The sequence below is a fragment of the Clinocottus analis genome, unplaced genomic scaffold (assembly GCF_023055335.1).
Source record: "Clinocottus analis isolate CAN_PGR_092001 unplaced genomic scaffold, fCliAna1.0.p SCAF_15, whole genome shotgun sequence".
NCBI classification, from domain to species: domain Eukaryota; kingdom Metazoa; phylum Chordata; class Actinopteri; order Perciformes; family Cottidae; genus Clinocottus; species Clinocottus analis.
Window position 1 is genome coordinate 12,494,580 of NW_027175876.1, and position 18,428 is coordinate 12,513,007.

Sequence of the window (18,428 nt, forward strand, 5' to 3'; positions counted from 1 at the left end):
AAAATACCGCCTTCCTAATAAATACCAGCCAAATAGGACATAGAAGAAGAGAATTATACTGATGCAACTACTGAATAATTACTAGAATAAAGAAAATGAGTAGCTTTACTATTTCCTTCAGAGGTTTAAATATCAAACCTTATTCCCTCACATGGAGCACTGCAATGAAGTGTGAAGTGATGGCGATGTGAAGCGATCGGTGGCCCGGTACTGGATGTCCAATTATCTTGAATAGCCTGGCTTACTGTACGTGTCTGTGACCGGTTTTCTCTGCAGGCTCCAGACGAGACCGCCCTCTCCAGTCTATCGGACAGTCTTACACAGGCCGGTGTGGCCCACAAGCTTTGGGTCGAACAACCAGAGAACATCCCCACCTGCTTGGCTCTGAAGCCCTGTCCAAAAGAGACGGTCCAGCCGCTGCTGCGCAAGTTCAAACTCTTCAAATGACTGCTTGAAAGACATCAGCCAGTTGTGCATGACAGTGACCAGTTTTATCTTTTCAAAGGAGAACATCTACAAAGATGTTCTCTTCATCTCATCGAATCCAAACGCCTCTAACGTCCAAGATTAAAAGTGGGAAAATATGACTTTTCTGGATTACTTTGTTCGGTGGTAAGGGAAACAAAACACAAAGGTAGATTTTTGTCTTTCAATTATGTTAATAAAGCAATTAACAAGCAATGAATCTTGTCAAATTTGTGTAAACATATCAACAATGGCAAAAAACAACAACAACAGGACCATCCATTTGCATTTAGACACAAAAAAAGTTGCACTTCCCGAGTGGCTTACGTCTGTAAGGTTTCTGTAACGGGACCACTTACACTCACACAGCGGTCCTGTCGGACCATCTTAGTACCCGTTACACAAAGAACCTGCACAAATAAAATGGTCAGAGTACCAAACACGAACAGTTTAAATGGGATCAGACTATTGCAGCTGCAACAAGACATTCTTAAATGGGCAGATCTGTGTTTTTCAGAGGACCACTGATTGTGTGGCACAGTGTTGCTGCACAGTACACAACATGCAGTGTGACACACACAACCTCATTGAGCATCACATCTGTAATGCAGGTTGTGAACTCTAACGCCGTCAGTACTGAACTATTCACTGTGTCAAAACTATTATTCCCATACGATTTATGAGAAGTGTTTTGAAAGTGCGTAACAAATAAAAGAGGCGTTTCGACTGACGTTAGTTCCAGCCGTTCCAATCTTCTTCTTTTCACGGAGAAAATTAAATTCACACCAGCTCCTCCATGAAGTGTCGCATTTACCTGATTTTCTTCAGTGTCTGGAAGCAGAAACCGTTGCCCAAAAGACGTAATAAAGTTGTATCCAGTCACATTTCGAGGCAGAAGCCCTTTCGGTTTGACTCTACTCATCAGTTATTCTATAGCGGCTTGAGCTCAAGAAGAAAAGGAAATGCTGTTAAAGCGCTCCAATAACCGATGGTTCTTTTGGTTTGACGGCAATTTTCTTTGAAAAACAAACAACAACCACTACTTGTGTATATTTATGAGGGATGCATGGATATCGGGCCGGTACTCTGTGACAATGGGGTGATCTATTTAGCTCAATTCTATGTTTATTTACCATACACATTACTTACTTGAATTGAACCTGTTCAAGTTTTGTAATTCCTGTTGATTTTAAGGATTTGTTTTTAATAATCAACAATTCAGTCAATTTATTTCTATGTGTGTATTTGTTACATTGGGTTTTAGTTCAAAACTGACAGGTAATCCACACAGTGAAGCATACAGCCTATAAATTCCACACTGGTATCGGTCCGTTACTCATCATAACTACACAAACTAATCAACGCTCACTATTGATAACCTTTCCCATCGGCCCAACATGATGCCGCTGACCTGTGCCGGTCTGACCTGCCAGGTTTTTGTAACAAACAGGCAATGCAACCAGCAATGTTACCTAAGTGACTTCCCACGCATGTTCTGCATCTGTGGAAGATAAGAGCTTCATTCTCGCAGGAGAAAACCCCATTCTGTATGAATCAATGGGCAAAATGCTTTTATATCAAACTTAATAAAGTGTCTCTATACTAGAGATTAAAGGGAAAGACCGCAGGGCCCGGCAGATAATTGTGTCCTCGTCCATTTTATGAAATGCAGCGGCGGGTGTGTTCCCAGAACTGCTCATCTGCTCGCTCCATATAATGCAGCCCTTCGTGGTATTGTTGTCGCCTCCATTTTTCTATGTAAGAGGGTAAAAAAAAAAAAGATCTATATTTGGAACACAAAGTCCTTCAAAATGTCATTGCAAACTGAGACATGCAGAGAAGTATAAGAGAATATACTTGAGAGACGTGTCTTCATGCTGTAACCTCTGTGCATACGCTAATAATACACACTATCATTTTCACCTCGTGTCCGTGTCATCATGGCAAAATGAGGAGAAACCCGCTGTGTGGCGGCCGACCGAGTTTATATAAAGTCATTTAGTCTGGATCGCTCATTTAACTTCTCCCTAAATATTTCTGGGGCCTGTCTTTCTCGTTGTTTCACTGAGAAAGACACCGGGTGTTATTCAGAGTCTGTTTCCTTTGTCATCTCGGCTGTGACTTAATATCTGGGAAGGAAGCCAACTGTGATTACAGTAGCAGCGAATTAATTGTGTGTGGGGGGGTAATTGGCATATTGTGGATAAGCCTGCCATCATTCACGTGGTGAATCTGGGCAGTTACCTTTAAATGGGCCTGCATGCCATGAGTGACTCATCTTCAGCTTCAATGCCACCCTTCTCTGGCATGCTTTAATAAGGTGTTACCAACAATTATTACATTTGAATAAAAGAAGAAAAAAAAGTAAAGTCCAAACTAAAAATAATCAGAATCTCCATCGATGCAAATGCCTGCCTTCATGAGTCACAGCCTCTCGACATGGAAGTAAGACTCGTCTGAAGGAATGTAAGTGACCAATCAACTTATTACACACAATGTAATTACTTCTTAAGAGTATTTCCCAGAATACCTCCCACAGACATGCCCACACACGCTACTCTCCTTCTCAAATGTCGTCACAATGTTTGTGGTGAAATGCACACGAGAAGCAGACTCCTTATGCAATAACACGTAACATGCAATATGCAATTTAATAACGTATTAACATGCGATAACATGTATTCTTCATGTTTTTGCTGCACAAGTCTTTCAGCGTAAGGAACAGGAGGACGATGTGCTGTCGACGGCCTCAATGCTCAAGGTGGTGCAAAGTCTTCAAAATCACACCTATTGGGGGGGGGGGGGGGCATTAAAGCTGCACCGGCCAATATTTGATATGATTCAAATAACAATGTAGAAGTTACATTTTGCAATGATAAACTCCCGGGGAATTATCACCCGTTTTGTCGTCCTTTTCAGCTCATAATTTGGGTTTGAGGCCTTTTTTTTTTTAGCTCTAAAGAGAAAGTAATCAAATCCACAAATAAAAATGATCATCGCTGAATACTTGTATTAGCTGTTCATGCCAAATGCATAAATATATGAGATGCATAGTCTCTATATGGCTGCTTCACAAATTACTGTATGCCTTGCATAAGCACAGATCCCTGTTCTCATCATGAACTGATTATCCATCGTGAAGACTTTAAAAATAGTTATTACGCTATGAAGCAGAACAAAGCAGCAGCTCTTCATACTTTGAACCCTACAATGAGCTAACTATCTCCGAATGTTTCTTTTCTTTGTCTTTATGCCTGATTAGATAGTTATTTACAGGAAAATACACATACACAGCAAATCATTTGGAAATTGCAGAAATAAAGTGTTGCTCTTATTTCCCACATATTAGGATCTACAGGTAAATACTCCCTGAAAGACACATCAACTTTGCAATAGAGGGGGAACACAAATTGGCATACAAAAACACAAAAAAAAACACATAATACAATCGGATGTAAAACATTCTGGATTTCAACTGAGGAAAACCCCCAAACATGTTGCTTAAACTCCAAATTCCCATAAAAATTTAAATCAGAGGACATGACCTAGTTTAAAACTGTATTTATGCTTTCTCTTTGTTGTTGTCTGTTTGTATTATTTATGTTGGCCGTTCATGAGCCGAGGCTGGTCCTGGTCCTGGTCCTGAGCAGCTACTGCCGGGCAGCAACACGCTGTTCCTCCTGCAGGACGCAGCCACAGCGCATCCGACGCTGTGCATCACGATGTACAGACACTATGGATTCTGCACGGTGCACCAACGCACGCGCGCACACGTACACACAGCCGCAGGAGGCCTATAGTTTGAACAGTGCGTCACGCGACACACGCACGAGTCAACTTACTCTGCGTGGCGTCGTCAAAACACGCACACGCGCACAGAGACATGCCCCGTGTCCTATCAACGCAAACGCCTCGTCAACAACACGTCCAGGTTGTCGGGAGCCTCTGCCCTGATGCCGTCAGCGTGAACGCGCCTCGACGTTTCCGTGCGCACGAGCAGCAGCCCCCTGTTTGTTTGTGTTGAGAGATTGGAAATGGCGGAGAGCAGAGACCAAAGCGATAACTTGGGTTTGCAAACGCGAGTGCGCCGTCACTGAGACGCATAGGTCGGTTAGCGCCCACGAGAGGTGCGCGGAGTTGCGGGTTTGCCTCTCCTCTCCCGATGGGACGCGACTCGGACGCGGCGGAGACAGAAAAGAGGCTTTTTCGGAACGAGGTTTGGATTTCGCGAGCTGGTTAGCGGGCTAAGCTAACCGTGCTAGCAGCCTGGCGTTAGCTAGCTCCAAGCCGTGCAGTTGAGTCCAGCTCCGCGGGCTTGTTTGTCAACACGGGCTGACGGTCGACTGACAGCGAGCCAGCGGACGAGCAACTTTCCTGCCCCCCCCCCCCCCCCTCGCCCTCACCCTCCCTCCCCCTCCCGGTTGCAGAGACAACAAAACCCGCCGGAGTTTGCGACATGGTCGCCGCGGCTCACCGCAGCGTTATGAATCCAAAGTAACAGATAGAGAAAAAGACAAAAACACACACACACACTGAAGACGCCTGACGCGAGCGAGCGGTTAGTTCAGCTGGTTATGCTAAAGTTAGCCAACTGCGTGGGGATCGATCATCCAGCGGGACCGTGTGCAGCGGGACCTCGTGGGCAGGATCTTTATTGACAAGAGGACGACAAAAACCAGGTAAGTCACCGGAGAATCACAGCCTGGTGCGTGACACCATGTCATCCTCACACACACGCGCGCGCACACACACACACACACACACACACACACACACACGCCATGATTTAACTGGCCGCTGCAGCGGAGGATATGCTCGAGGGCCTCCACACATCCCTGACTCATTGTTGTTGTTTTTCTCCACACAACGTCGCTACAAAAGCACCGACCAGCCCGTCTCTTTTAGCCGGACAAAGTGGCGCGTGCGGTGCTCGCGGGGACGTGGTTGGTGTCTCGCCACCTGCATAGAAAGCTCACACACCGCGCTGCTGCTTACGTAAGACGGGGCCAGCGGCCTCAAGGTGTCGTCGCAGTTCGGTCCGATTGACAAAACTAACTAAACAAAACGTGACCTTTTTTGGTTTGAGGCCAAAATATGTGTTGTCATGCTTTGTTTGTTGGAGCAGTCGCGTGCGGCGTGTAAGGAGATCAGCGGCATGCAGAGAACACGATGATCGGAATAATGGAGGAAAGATGTCACCTGAGTTGACCTCACTGTTCTGGTGTTTCTCTGTTGTCTCGTAGTCCTGCATCCATGATCAAAGGTTATTCATCCTTAATTTAACATTTTAGTCATTTGACCAAAAAAAGAAAAAAAAAAAAAAAACTTGACACACAAAATATTGATTGTTAACGGCTTTGACCAAGTGAATGCGTCCTTAAAAATACATGGGAGAAGGTAAATGTATTGTTTATCTTCTTGTGTTTTTCATTTTTATTGAACTGTTCGAAATGTAAACAAAAGGTCTGTTTTGGTAATGAGCAGTGTTGCGTAATAAACACATCTTAAAGGAACAGTGTGTAGGATGTTGTGGCATCCAGCAGTATGGTTGCACATTGCAACAGCCTAGATATCCCCCCCTAACCCACCTCCTCTTCCTCCTCCACCTCCTCTTCCTCCTCCTCCAAGACTTACACCACTAAAGGTGCCAAGTCCAAAACCAAGGCTGTCAGAGCGATGCAAATCTCACTATCTTCATTTCTCAAGTGTGTCGAAGAACTGCGCCGCTCTTCAGGTAAAGCGAGAGCCAGTGTTTGGGCCACATGTGAAGATCCCTATGAAGGGCTCATTCTAAGCTAAAGAAAACACAACCCTCTTTAGTCTCAGGTTTATATAATGAAAACATAGCTATGAATATTACATTCCTTTTCTGCAAATAGATCCCCCTGGAAATGCTCCACACAGGCCCTTTCTGGGGGAGGGATGTGATGTATTGTGTGAGTTTTCGCAGAGTGTGTATGACATCAGTGACGTGATAATAATAAACATTAATAGTACTGCTTTATTTGGTTGTAAAGGCCATTTGAGCATCACTTTGAAATGTGTGATGGAAGTGACGCAGTATAACACAGAGGTTTTGGTTAAATGGTGGACACGTATATCGTACTCATGTTTTGTATGTTTAGATTATGTCTGTTACTATTGCACGACTCTATGTTCAGTGTGAAATGGTCAGATTCCTTGTCCGTGTGAACCGCTTGGGATTCAGATATGTGAAGAGTTCTGTCCTCTTCATGTAAACAGAAATCCGATAATCAGGCTGAAACAACATAAATATGTTCATCGTCTACAGTGGAGGGGAAAAGGTGTTGGACTTGAACCCATTTCAGCGCGGTGACGTTTCTTTAAAGCTTTTCTATTCCACTTCGTTCAGACTGCCAACCAACTGCAACTCAGATCTGTTTGAGCGTATGTGAGGTTAAGTCGGGTCAGTTATATTTATAAAGCAAGGCAAATCTTTACTTTTCACAATTATGTAATGTTGGAAAAGGCCTCGGCACGATTGGATCAGTGGAAATTAGCACACAATGTTTTGAACCCAAAAGTGAGCTCTGTGTAGTTCTGTGACTCACATTGGACGCTTACATATGTTTTAAATCGAATATTTATATCAAATCATGTGGCAACTGACTGTTCTGTTTTGCTGGAGCACGCTCTGTGATGGCAGGCGGTCTGTTTGTGCGGTGTTGGTGTTGCGTGCTTTTTCCGTGTCGGAGGTGAAAGCGTTGTCGCTGGGCCTCTTTAGGGTGAGATGCAGCCCAGATAAGGGGGCCAGGATATAGAGTTCAATGTAGGCCTCAGTGCTTCAGTTCAAAGTTTGCAGCTCTGCTGGCTGTCCGAGTACGTAAACAACACGGGGAAAAAAACATCAAGTAACAACATAATAGGAGACCCAGGATTACTTATTTTGTCTTGCAGATTCAGACGACGCATGCAAACGCATACCTATCAATGCCGGAGGAACTTTCCCTTCGCACAACAGTAACATGAAGAAGCGATGAGGAGACCCTTAACCGCATCTTGTCACTGCGTGGTGACATGCTAACGCGCCGTGGTTACCGTCGTCTCCCTGGAGAAACGGTGAGAGTTTGTGCATACTGATGAGGATGTGGAGGCAGATGAGGGCGGATGTTGCTGCCGCCTGGTGATTAGTGTAGAAATCCTACGCGGGTCGTATTTATTATACTGCGAGCAACAGCGATGCCGTTATCAGCCCCGCACATGGGGATGAGGCACGTTTGAGGCATATTGTTGGGAGTGGGAGCCCTCCTTCCTAGCTGAGCTCTGTGTCTGTATGGAGAAGGAGCAGCCATTTTAGCACTCAGCACTGCTGCAGCCCGGCTGCCACTGTCACAGCTTTCTACTGCTGGAGCTGTAGTATGTTTCACGCTGTTTGTTTCGACACCGCCCCAGCCCTCTCTCTCTCTCTCTCTCTCTGTCTCAAGGACACCTGCAACCAGCCTGTGAAAATCTCACAGGGATGTTTTCACTGAGGGTCAGAATACTTGACGAACGCCGTCTGCGGTGGCTGATGGTCACTTCAGGCTCACCTGCCTCACGGGGTCGCAACTTTGTTTTCTCTCAGTGTTTTTAGATTGGATTGGATTCAACTTTATTGTCATTACACATGTACAAGTACAGAGCATTGAGATGCAGTTTAGCATCCAATCACAAGTAAGTGTCAATATATACAGAGAACTGAATATAAAATTACAGAATTTACAGATTGGTTAATTGAGGTAATATGTATATATCATACAGGTTGAGTTGTGCATTAAATGTATCTAGACTATAAGCAGAAACTATAAACATAATTCACAAAAGGCAAATGATACGTTGAGTGAACATTAAATAGTGCATAATAATAAACAGAAGCTGCCTCACGTTACTAGACTGCTGTAATGTTTGGTACATAGTTTTAGTGCAAACAGATTCCCAAGTGTAAGAGTGCAGGAAGGCCCAGTACTACTGGTGTACAGTCTTTGGTCAGTATTTACGTTGCAACCTCTTGTTTCGTGTCGTAAGATCTACCTTTTAATGGGCCAGCGATGTGAAAACCTTGCGTCGGCACATTGCAGCACACTGGTGATACGCAACAGACGGATCTATGTTCAGTATGTAATGTTGAGGAACTCAGGCGGGTTGTTTTGCAGCTTTTTATATTGTCCACACATTTTTGGAGATGCCTTTGAAATACAAAGCCTTCAGTCTGCTTGTCTTGATTGGTGAAAAGTACTTTCAGACGGGGAGAGCCTTTAATGTCTCTCTGCATCCCGGAGCGCCTCGCCAAGGCGGCAGCGAGACCGCACCATGCCCTGTTTACTTTCCCCCCATTCGAGCGTGAAGCAGAACGCGTCTCTGTTAGTAGTCGTCACTTCCAATTGACTTTCTCAATCAGAGCCACGAGGCTGATTTATTTAAACTTTGCTTCTTGGATTGTTGCCAAAGTTTGAATAGACAATTAATGATTCCTGGACGGTAACACGACTGCGGTGACACCCTCTCTTTTCTGCCGCCTGAGAGTCCCCAGGGTGTGTTTTTCAAATATATATCCAACATACTGTTCACACCATGGGTTCACTGAAGTATGTAGCGACGGCCGGCCCGGTTTCCAGGCACCCCACAGCGGCTCTCGCATCTCCAAAAACGATCACAACAAATTTCCAAACGGGCCTTACTTGGATGAAATGACCACATATTGGGAATCTAAACAGTTACGTTCCTGCATGAGAACATCAAAACATAATAAAATGGCATATTGAGAGTACTCAAAACTCTCTTTCTGATGCGAACCCATTAACAGTAACACTATTGATACCACACAGTAAAATACCTGCATTCAAATGTTCTATGAAGAGTATTCTGAGTTGTTTGTGTGAGCGGTTCTCCAGGAAGCTGCAAGCAGCAACACAAAGCACGCGGCCCGTTCTGAGCGAGACGTGTTTTCAACTGTGATCGGGTCCTATACTTTGCCCTCGTTGACCCCTGCACACACTCTGTCAACGTGCCCACCGAATGAAAGAAAAACACATGAAATGCATGAAACAGACTTAGTGCTGGCCGCTTTCAAGTGAACCGTTAGTGGGTTAAATGCAGGAGTGAAAAGTACACAATTAGAGCGTTTCGTTAAATACAGTTTTCCAGTTTCACCAGATCATCTTTGATTAAGTGCCATCAGATCAGGATTTTTGGGGCTGATCACAGGAAGCTGTATGAGCCAATCCGATCCCCGCTCACAGGGTGTTTTTAATGTCGTTTCTCAGCATCATTTCTCAGGCAGCGGTCCCGTCACAGGATGTGTGATGTCGGCAGATCAACCCACACGGGTCATGCTCCGACTCCTTTGTGTTTGCACGGTTCTCGTTTTCTGTGACTCGATTTTCCTGTGTTCCTCAGAAAAGATCTACAGATCTAAGTCGGTCCGACACAGTTTCAAATTCATGAACGGTAATCGATGATCGGCTCGGAGAGGCCCGGGGGTTGAAGGCGGCCTGCGATTCCTCCCGCGAGCCCTTATCGAACCTCGCTGCTTCCCGGCACTTTAAGACTTAAGTCCTGGCTGCGCTTCGTCGCCCTGGAGGAGGCGGGACGGGTCTCTCGGTACGACTGTCCTCAACGCGCGAGTGTCGCCGGAGATGTCGGGAAAGGGTTTGCGTGTGCCTGTGCTTGTCTGTGTCGCTCTCAAAGCCAATTTAAGATCAGGCTAGAAAGCAGGAAGTGAGTATTGAAAACCTTTCCGCTCAGGATCGATGGACGACCTGATTACACGATTGAGAATGCGTATCCTTTTCCTTATCGAGGAGCTGAAACGGATAGACTCTTGGTGCAGCGCGGCCTGCTGTATGTTGTGGCTTGTCCCTCGACTCTGGCACTCTGAGTCAATGCGAGGCAGCAACACACACACACACACACACACACACACACACACACACACACAGACATGCGCACTGTCTTCAGCTGCTGTAAGCGAGTAGAATGCGGCGAAGGAAGAGAAGAGCGGCGCTTCTCTGTCTCCTCGCCGCCTCCCCGCTGTCAGAGCGATGGCCTACATTATCGCCTGGAGGGGGAGAAAGAAGAAGAGGAGAAAAAAAAGGCTTGTGCAGCAGACTGTGTGAATTTGTGAGGGTTGGGAGGAAATGGAGGGAAGGATAAAGGTAAAGGCTGAAGAATGAGAGAAACAGAAAGGCCACATCCAGGAGGAAGGAACGAGCGGGAAAACAGAGCACGGAAAGTGGTGGTTGTGTTGTGATTGAGTTAACAGTCGAGCCCCAAGTTTTCTGAACAAGTCGTGCCACAACAACAAGAGTGAAACAATTAGTTTTCTCTCCCCTGTGTGGATTTGGTAGGTGTTTACCAGAATTACAACATCTGAGTGATGAAGAGCGATGGAGAAAACAGTTTTTGTTTTTTGTAGCTACATGATCCTCTGCTGGTGTGTCGGCGCCCAGGGGACGCCGTCAAGTGAATTACAGGAAGTTGAACAGTTGTGTGTATCTCACCTTCGATGTGACGTGAACCGCGTGTAAGCGACAAACGGTGGTGGGAACACCTTTTGTGCGGTGGAGCTGGAAGGTGTTTATGCGCCTGGTTTTTAAATGGGTGGGCGTTGAGATGCTTCCAAAGTTTTCACTAAGAGGTTGCCGTTCAAATTGCAGTCGGCCGCACTTCAGATCGTCTCGCGTATTTGTTATTTTGCACTTGAGAATGTTTAAACTTGGCACCCCATTCACGTTTTACTTGTTCTTGTGGTGTGGATTTTTTTTTTTATTACCGACTCTCTGAAATAGATGACGGGCCCAAGGCCTTCTGTTTTCTTAATTTTAAATTAGATTTGGCTTCTCCTCAAAGTCTTTTTGTGTACGACATATGGGTTCAAATGCCAGCATGTTTTGCTTTTCCGAAGGACGGTGGAGAATTCAATTCAGGTGGAGGAGATGAAGCCAGCAGTGCATTTTAGCTTTGTGAGAGCCGAAACAAAGACAACATCCGATATCACAGAGAGAGGATGATTGATCTTTTCGTGCAATATTTTGGTGCCAGCCTAACAATGGTCTATAAACATCCTTAAACGTATTGCCTTGCTGCCATTATTTTCATTAAAGTGGGAAGTGTATTTCGTATTCAACATTTAGATGTGTGATTATATTATATATTATATCGGAAAGCTACTTGAATACATGTATTACTTATCTGCAGTTAATAAAGGCAAATAAACTCACCGTTAAGCGCCCCTCTCTCTCTCTCTCTCGCTCTCTCTCTCTCTCTCTCTCTCTCTCTCTCTCTCTCTCTCTCTCTCTCTCTCTCTCTCTCTCTCTCTCTCTCTCTCTCACAGCGAGCAAGGCGTCTCTTTCTCTGGCCGAAAGTCAAAATCTATTGAAAAAAGACAGATGTAGTAATTTCTCAAATTTGCAACATGTTGTTATTAACTGAACCATCATCTTCTGGGTCCCATCATCATCTTCTGGGTCTCATCATCATCATCATCATCATCTTCTGTGCCGGTGGATACCGTGCGTGAAAGCAGTCTGATTTATTGCCCAGCAGAACGGCTGCAAAGCAGCAGACCGATTGCATCTGTGTCGTCTAGACTGTGGGTATCGATGGAGGGAAGCAAAGCACTAAGAGGAAAGGATGTGTGTAGTGTAGTGCGGCGCAAATAACCACCGTTTGTGGGCTGGATACTGAAACGCTGGCTGAGGCCTCGCAGCCATTTCACACGCAACAGGTGTTTTCTCACCACAATTCTGACTGTTTACATCTTCTTTTTTTAGTCGACACTGCTGGAGTCCATGATATCTTCCCACCCACTGATGGCGTTACAGACACGGCGTCCTTGTACCAGTTATTGTACGCAGCCAAAGCTCCATCTCCACAAACACCTGCTTATATGCAAATGTCCAAATAGAAAGGGCTTTCCAAGTTTTTTTGTAGCCTAACCATCATTAAAATAACAAAAGATAGTGTGAAGAAGCTGGTTTGCTTCATGAACAGAAGCAGAGTAGATGTTTAGGGTCAATAAAGATGCTTTTTAATAAAGTAAAAAAAAAATAATCAAATTGCAATCTATTTCAAGCAAACCAAGTCGCTCCATCAAACAAAAACTAATGACATGTGCAATCACTTTGTTAGAACATTGCAAATATAGTTATATCTGTATAAGCTTATTGTAGATGCAAATAACCTGTTTTGCACTGATTTCTTTTCAAGATAATAACAACATGCAACCTGTGCCAAACAACAGAATGAGTGCAGATATGTGAGCATCAGGTTGTATCAGTATTAGTGGCTGCAGTGAGCTGCTTTCCTCTACAAATATTTTTAAAACAGGGTTGTAGATTTGATACGGCCGCTATCAGTTCATGCTCCATATTGAGCTGAGATCTGTTTTCTGTTTTGAGAAATGCAACAGCAGAAGAGGCTCACGGAGATCTCACGGAGATCAGCTTTTGGCAAAATGCCAAGAATGCGTAAGCGTAACCTGTTAACGGAGTAGCGTTTTATGTCCGTTTACTCTTGAAATAAAGGAAGTCTGCATTAAACCCCTGCACCTCACCTGTAATTCACCTGCGCCCGACAGTCTGAGAACCACTGCTGAGAAGAAGGTAACGGTTCCCCCTCCCAGAGCCGCTCGCTCGGCTGTAGTCTGGTTCTCTCTTTCCGGTGACTGAGATTTAACTTACTTGCTTTTTATTTTGGTCAGCTAGTTAATCCCTCTGTGCGTATGTGATGACTGTAAAATGAGTTTTCCTGCTCAACGAGCGCTGAAATGAATGTATGAACAGAAAGAAGTGTATTTAAACATTGTCGCTGCAGTAGCACCGTGTTGTTACGTTTATCTCGTACGGGAGTCCTAAGTATTCATACATCGGCTGTAGTTGGTAGGACTGCTCAACTTCCCTCTGGTGATGTCCAGCCAGCTTTTTCACCTCTGTCCCAGCCCCCCGGGGCTCTTGTCCCTCGGCCCATTCGGCTGTCATGCAGGTCACTGAGGCGGGTCGCTCACCAGCCTGTCAGCGCCACACATGTTTTTGGCTGCACCTGACGAGTAAATATGTGTTACGGAAAAACTGGTTTGGTGACAACACTCATGATGACTGCAGTGTCTACACAAAGGGAATCGTGTCACTGGTGCAAGCAGGAAAGTTACTCACTTTGTCAAATAAGGACGAGGAGAGACATCGTGTTTTCCTGCAGCGGTGTGATCATTCTTTGCCGCCTTGTTGGTGAGTAACTTCTCCGTTTCCTTACACCGTACTCCTACATTTCTCCTTTTAACCTCGATTTTAAGAGCTTAAAGCTGTGATGCCTATGCATTTCTTTAATGATGTGAGCATTTTAACCAATGGGAGTGTCCCGTCTTTGTTATGTGCGCATTGAATGACACTATTGGCTGTCTCTCTCCCCGGCGTGCTGGGTTTAGATTGCTTGATGGAGGTAAAACAGACTTTTTATTTACGTCAACATTGTCAGCTCGCCACGATTCTGTTGTCGGGCTCAGACATCTGGAGTTAAGATGAAGAGCATGTATATTTCTGTTGATCGTCTCAATGACTTAATTGCGTTGTCTTTTAAAATGTGAGAAAATAAGGAATACTGCTCATCATCATTTTTTAGAAACATATTGGTTGTCTGAAGTCAAAATCTTAAAATATTTATTTAAAAAATCCTCAGGTTAGAGAAGCTGGAATCTGCAAAATGTGACTAATTTTTAAGTTGTTTTAAAATGTAAACACAATTGAATTAACCTTAGAAAACAATACGATTAAAATCTGCACTCTTCTAAAAATAATGTCAGTTTGTGAACTCCTAATAAACTGAATAACTGATGAGACGGTGAACACATCGACGGATAATCCCATCTCCTTTCCACAGAGTGACTAATACAGATTCTAACCTGGAAAAATGAACACGGCACTAATTGAAACTGAGATTTAGAAAGAGGAACTTGTCTCTTCTCGTGAGGTAAATTCCAAGGCGAGTCGAGTAGTTCGGCTCACACTCCCACAGACGATTTCCCTTTCTGAAACGTGTTGGATGACGATGAACCCCACCACCGAAGGCAAAATAAAAAGTGAATTTGATGTGTTTTAAAATGAATCCCTCATTGACAAATGGACGGTGCTGAGCACGAAGTGAGTGTGTGTACTCTTGTTTGTTTTGTTGTTGTTGTTTTTTACATTTTTGCTGGACATCCAGTGTCAAGTGCCGTCTTCAAACAAACAAATGTTAAGAGATAAGACAGGTTATATTGCATTTCACTGAAAGTTCCATGACACTCATCGGGCTGTAATTATTGCGCTATAAAACCATCAATTAGCCGTAATTAGCCGTGACATGTCACGTTCAAAGAATGTCGCCTAAAGTGGACCAGCATTTCAAGGAGCCGGCCGCGGATCAACATGTAATTTGCTCCCGTCATTGTGTGAGCCGATGAGAAAAGAGACCCACGTTTTGGATTCATACGCACAATTGTGGTTTGTAAAGGAAAACAACGTCCATGCACGCCGGCCTCGGGACATTGGAGACATCTGTGTGCTTTGTGGCTGATCGAGTTGAGGGCAATTTTGTCTTTGCCGTCACCGAAGACGGTCAGCAAACCAAATGCAATGGTTCTCCTTGAGACGGTTCTTCCATACGGACGTTGAACACGTGAAGGTTTCGGCCTCTCGGCTGTGCTGTCCGCAGGTAAATGCAGGGTGTGATTTTGCACAAACAACTGATCAGGTTTTCTTAAAGGCGTGGTTATTGCCATTGTTTCGTTGTTCCGTCATAAGGTGTGAGACAAATTAAGGCTTAAACAAGATGATGCACTGACTATTAGATGGTTTAAAAAGAGCAGACCTCCAATATTTGAACTCTCTTTGACCTTCTTCTGGCTTTTAAGGTGTGCCTGTGTAAGCCGGCTGACCTTTCCACATCGGCACCATTTGTCACGTAGTCCTCGTACTTTATTTACAAGCATTTGATAGATGAGGTACAAAAGGCCGTCACGCTGTTCCTCAAACAAGCCGGTGTCAGCCGGGCTCCCGAAGCCGGGACCGTGGCTGGACGACGCCCCGCGAAGGACGGATGGAGCTTGGTCTGAGAGTTGGAAGACTTCTGAGGGCTGAATCTTTGGTTTGACGGTTTTGAAGCACAGGTATTGGAGGGGTGGGTTTACGACCTGTTCAAAATGCACCACCATCTAGAAATGTGAGCAGGGTCTCGTCCGTCCTCACTCCACATCTGCAGTGAGTCTCATCCTAATCTGGTTGTTTCTGCTATTTGCCAAGACTCAAAAAGCAGGGATGGGTCTTCAGGAATAAAACTAAAATAATAAAATGCGAGAGCCGACTGATGTGTGTGTTGTCGGGTTGTGTTGTTGTCGAGGCGTTAGGATTGTGAGAGGTGAGGTTGAGGGAACAGTGTGTAGGACTGGCCGTGTTCAGTCTGTCCCTACCTGCTGGGAGGCTAACTAACGTCAGGCGATGTCTCGTCGAGACCTTTCTTTGTGTGTGCGTGGGTGTGTGTGTGCGCGCTGCAGCGGATTACTACAGGGCACATCTCTGCCCTCGTTGGTTGAAGCATCTATCACTGATGGACTGAGGCTGGGGTGTCAAACTCATTTTAGTGAAGGGGCCACGTGCTGCCCATTTTGATCTCAAGTGGGCCGGACCAGTAAAATCACAGCATGATAACGCATAAATAACGACAATGTTTCTCTATGTTTGAATCATTGGTGAAGGTTTTTAGATGGTAAAATCTATTTTAAGGACTTTCAACAATTACCTAGAAACATAAAGACCAAAAATTCAGACATCAGCCCTCTGTTTATCTGCCTGAGCTCTCCTCTGCAGATTTCCCTCGCTTTGTGACACGTTTGTGACGCCACTTTCATGACGGGATCCATGTTTAACGACTCCTAACACAATAATATCAGTGCTCACATCAATTGCGACTGTGGAACAATGGTTTGCATGTCCGTCTTTCAAGCAGAGGATCAGAGGTTTGAATCCCAGCTCTGCTAATTTTGTTCTTAAAAAAGAACAACATTTTTGGATTGAACACCCTGGCGGGCCAGATGTTTGACACCCCTGGTCTAAAGCTGTGTGGGACATATATATATATATATATATATATATATATATATATATATATATATATATATATATATATATATATATATATATATGGAAAGATGACAGGTGGCGCAGACCCTCATTATATAGAGTTATGAAAATATTTGAGTGTTCAGGGGGAAAAACATTTTTTGAATGGACCTCAGACACAGGATTTCTGTTGTTTTAGCCATATCACTTAGATCTCTGTGGTCTGTTTTTGTTTTAGGATGTTCAATGAAAAACAAACACGTTCTTCAGGTGAGCGGCACAATGAGCAAGTGAGGATTCAGATATCTCCACCTTAACACTCCATCTTCATAAAAGCTGGTGATTGGAGACAGATTTTGATGATAACTTCTAGAGGGGACTTGAAGTGCAGCGTTGCTAAAAGTTAAGGGTTTCCCCTCTGGAAAGATTAATTAGATTATCCTGAAACGTGGCCCACCTGTGCAGCAGAAAGACACCGGATCTTTTTGAAGTACATCCCTGGAGAAAAGGTAGAAAAACCTTTAACCTACGCGAGGCTCACTGCGCCGCTGATGGTTGCGGTGATCCACTTTCACATCAAATGAACCCCTATGATTCATACTAACCTTGTTGCTCTCCTCTCTCCTCGTCAGAGGCCGACAGGCTCCTCCCTGCACCTGAGATGTTGCCATGTGACAGAGCGGCCGTGGAGCCATAAGCCCACCATCACCCCCACTCCGAGCTGAGATCTCCCTGCACCTCCCCCCTACCACCACCACCGCCGCCGCCGCCGCCGCCGCAGTCTCCCCTTCCTCCCTTTATCTTTGCTCTGAGCCCTGGACCAGGCCAACCACATGACTCACCCACTGGAGCCCTAGATCAAGTGAGTAAAGACCGGCTGCAGTGCGCCGCCCTCTTGAGCCACAGGTGAACGCTGTCACAGCCGGGCGCGCGGTCTAGGCTTTTGTCTTTTTCACTGAAAATTCCTTGAACGCTGTTTTCGTATTATTTACTTTTGATGGAAAAATTACACTTAGAGGTGACCAGAGGTCGATATTTAGTATTCAGAGAAGCAAAGCAAGACAAAGGAGCTGGTTAATTTCTCTGCATTGAGCTGAAAATAAGCCGTGGACTTAATGTTGCACATGTGTGTGCCTGGACGCGCTTCAGGCTTGTTTGTGATGTTGCTAAGTGAGGCTGCAACTAACTACTGTACCGACCTGTAATTCTCTCCGTTTCGGTGAAGGAAAAGAAAGTAACCACACCTCCGAATTATTTTTTGGAGATATTTCCTGAATGACTTCTTCGAAATGGTTATCTATTTTTTTCCTTTTCTTTTTTTAACACAATGGTATTGTGTTGGTGCGCAGGTTCAGTTATCATCTTGTGTTTTACAGTTGGCCATTGTTTGGTCCCTGTATGTGATTTGCAGAGCAAATTGAAGTTGTCATTTTTTCTTGTCATGCAACAAAAACTATATAAAAAAAGAAAATGATCCAGGGTTAGAGGCTATCTTTTTTTTTTATTATTCAGTACTCAAAACCAAGTGCATAATTGGCTGCATGTGCAGCTGCCTCGTCAAAGACTTAATGGTATATCAATTTATTTTGAAGAGGGCCAGAGATGATGCCTCTCTCTCTCTCTCTCTCTCTCTCTCTCTCTCTCTCTCTCTCTCTCTCTCTCTCTCTCTCTCTCTCTCTCTCTCTCTCTGGCCTTTCCTCCTTGTGCTCGCCCCCTCCGGTGCTGTGCACTCTGAGACTTGAGGGCTCAAATCAGCCGCACGGCTCCGAGCATCCCTTCATGTCTGACTCAGCCTCCAGTAGCGTTTCCTCGAGTTGAAGTGAGGACACGCACACCCACACTCGCACTTTAAATCACACGGAGACCAGGGGAGTT

At 44.8% G+C, this 18,428-nt stretch overlaps 2 protein-coding genes across 3 annotated transcripts in view; both read left to right on the forward strand.

Moving 5' to 3' along the window:
• Window positions 1-673, forward strand: part of ptrhd1 (peptidyl-tRNA hydrolase domain containing 1) — a 1,449-nt gene extending 776 nt beyond the window's left edge. The window contains exon 2 of the mRNA XM_068577431.1: window positions 277-673. Coding sequence (XP_068433532.1) covers window positions 277-447 — 171 coding nt within the window. The 3' untranslated portion in view covers window positions 448-673. The remainder of the gene's footprint in view (window positions 1-276) is intronic.
• A 3,605-nt stretch (window positions 674-4,278) lies between these two features.
• The window catches only part of ncoa1 (nuclear receptor coactivator 1), a 43,447-nt gene continuing 29,297 nt past the window's right edge, over window positions 4,279-18,428 (forward strand). For both annotated transcript variants that reach the window (XM_068576571.1, XM_068576572.1), the window contains exons 1-2: window positions 4,279-5,144; window positions 17,186-17,415. The gene's annotated coding sequence lies outside the window, so the exon portion shown is untranslated. The remainder of the gene's footprint in view (window positions 5,145-17,185; window positions 17,416-18,428) is intronic.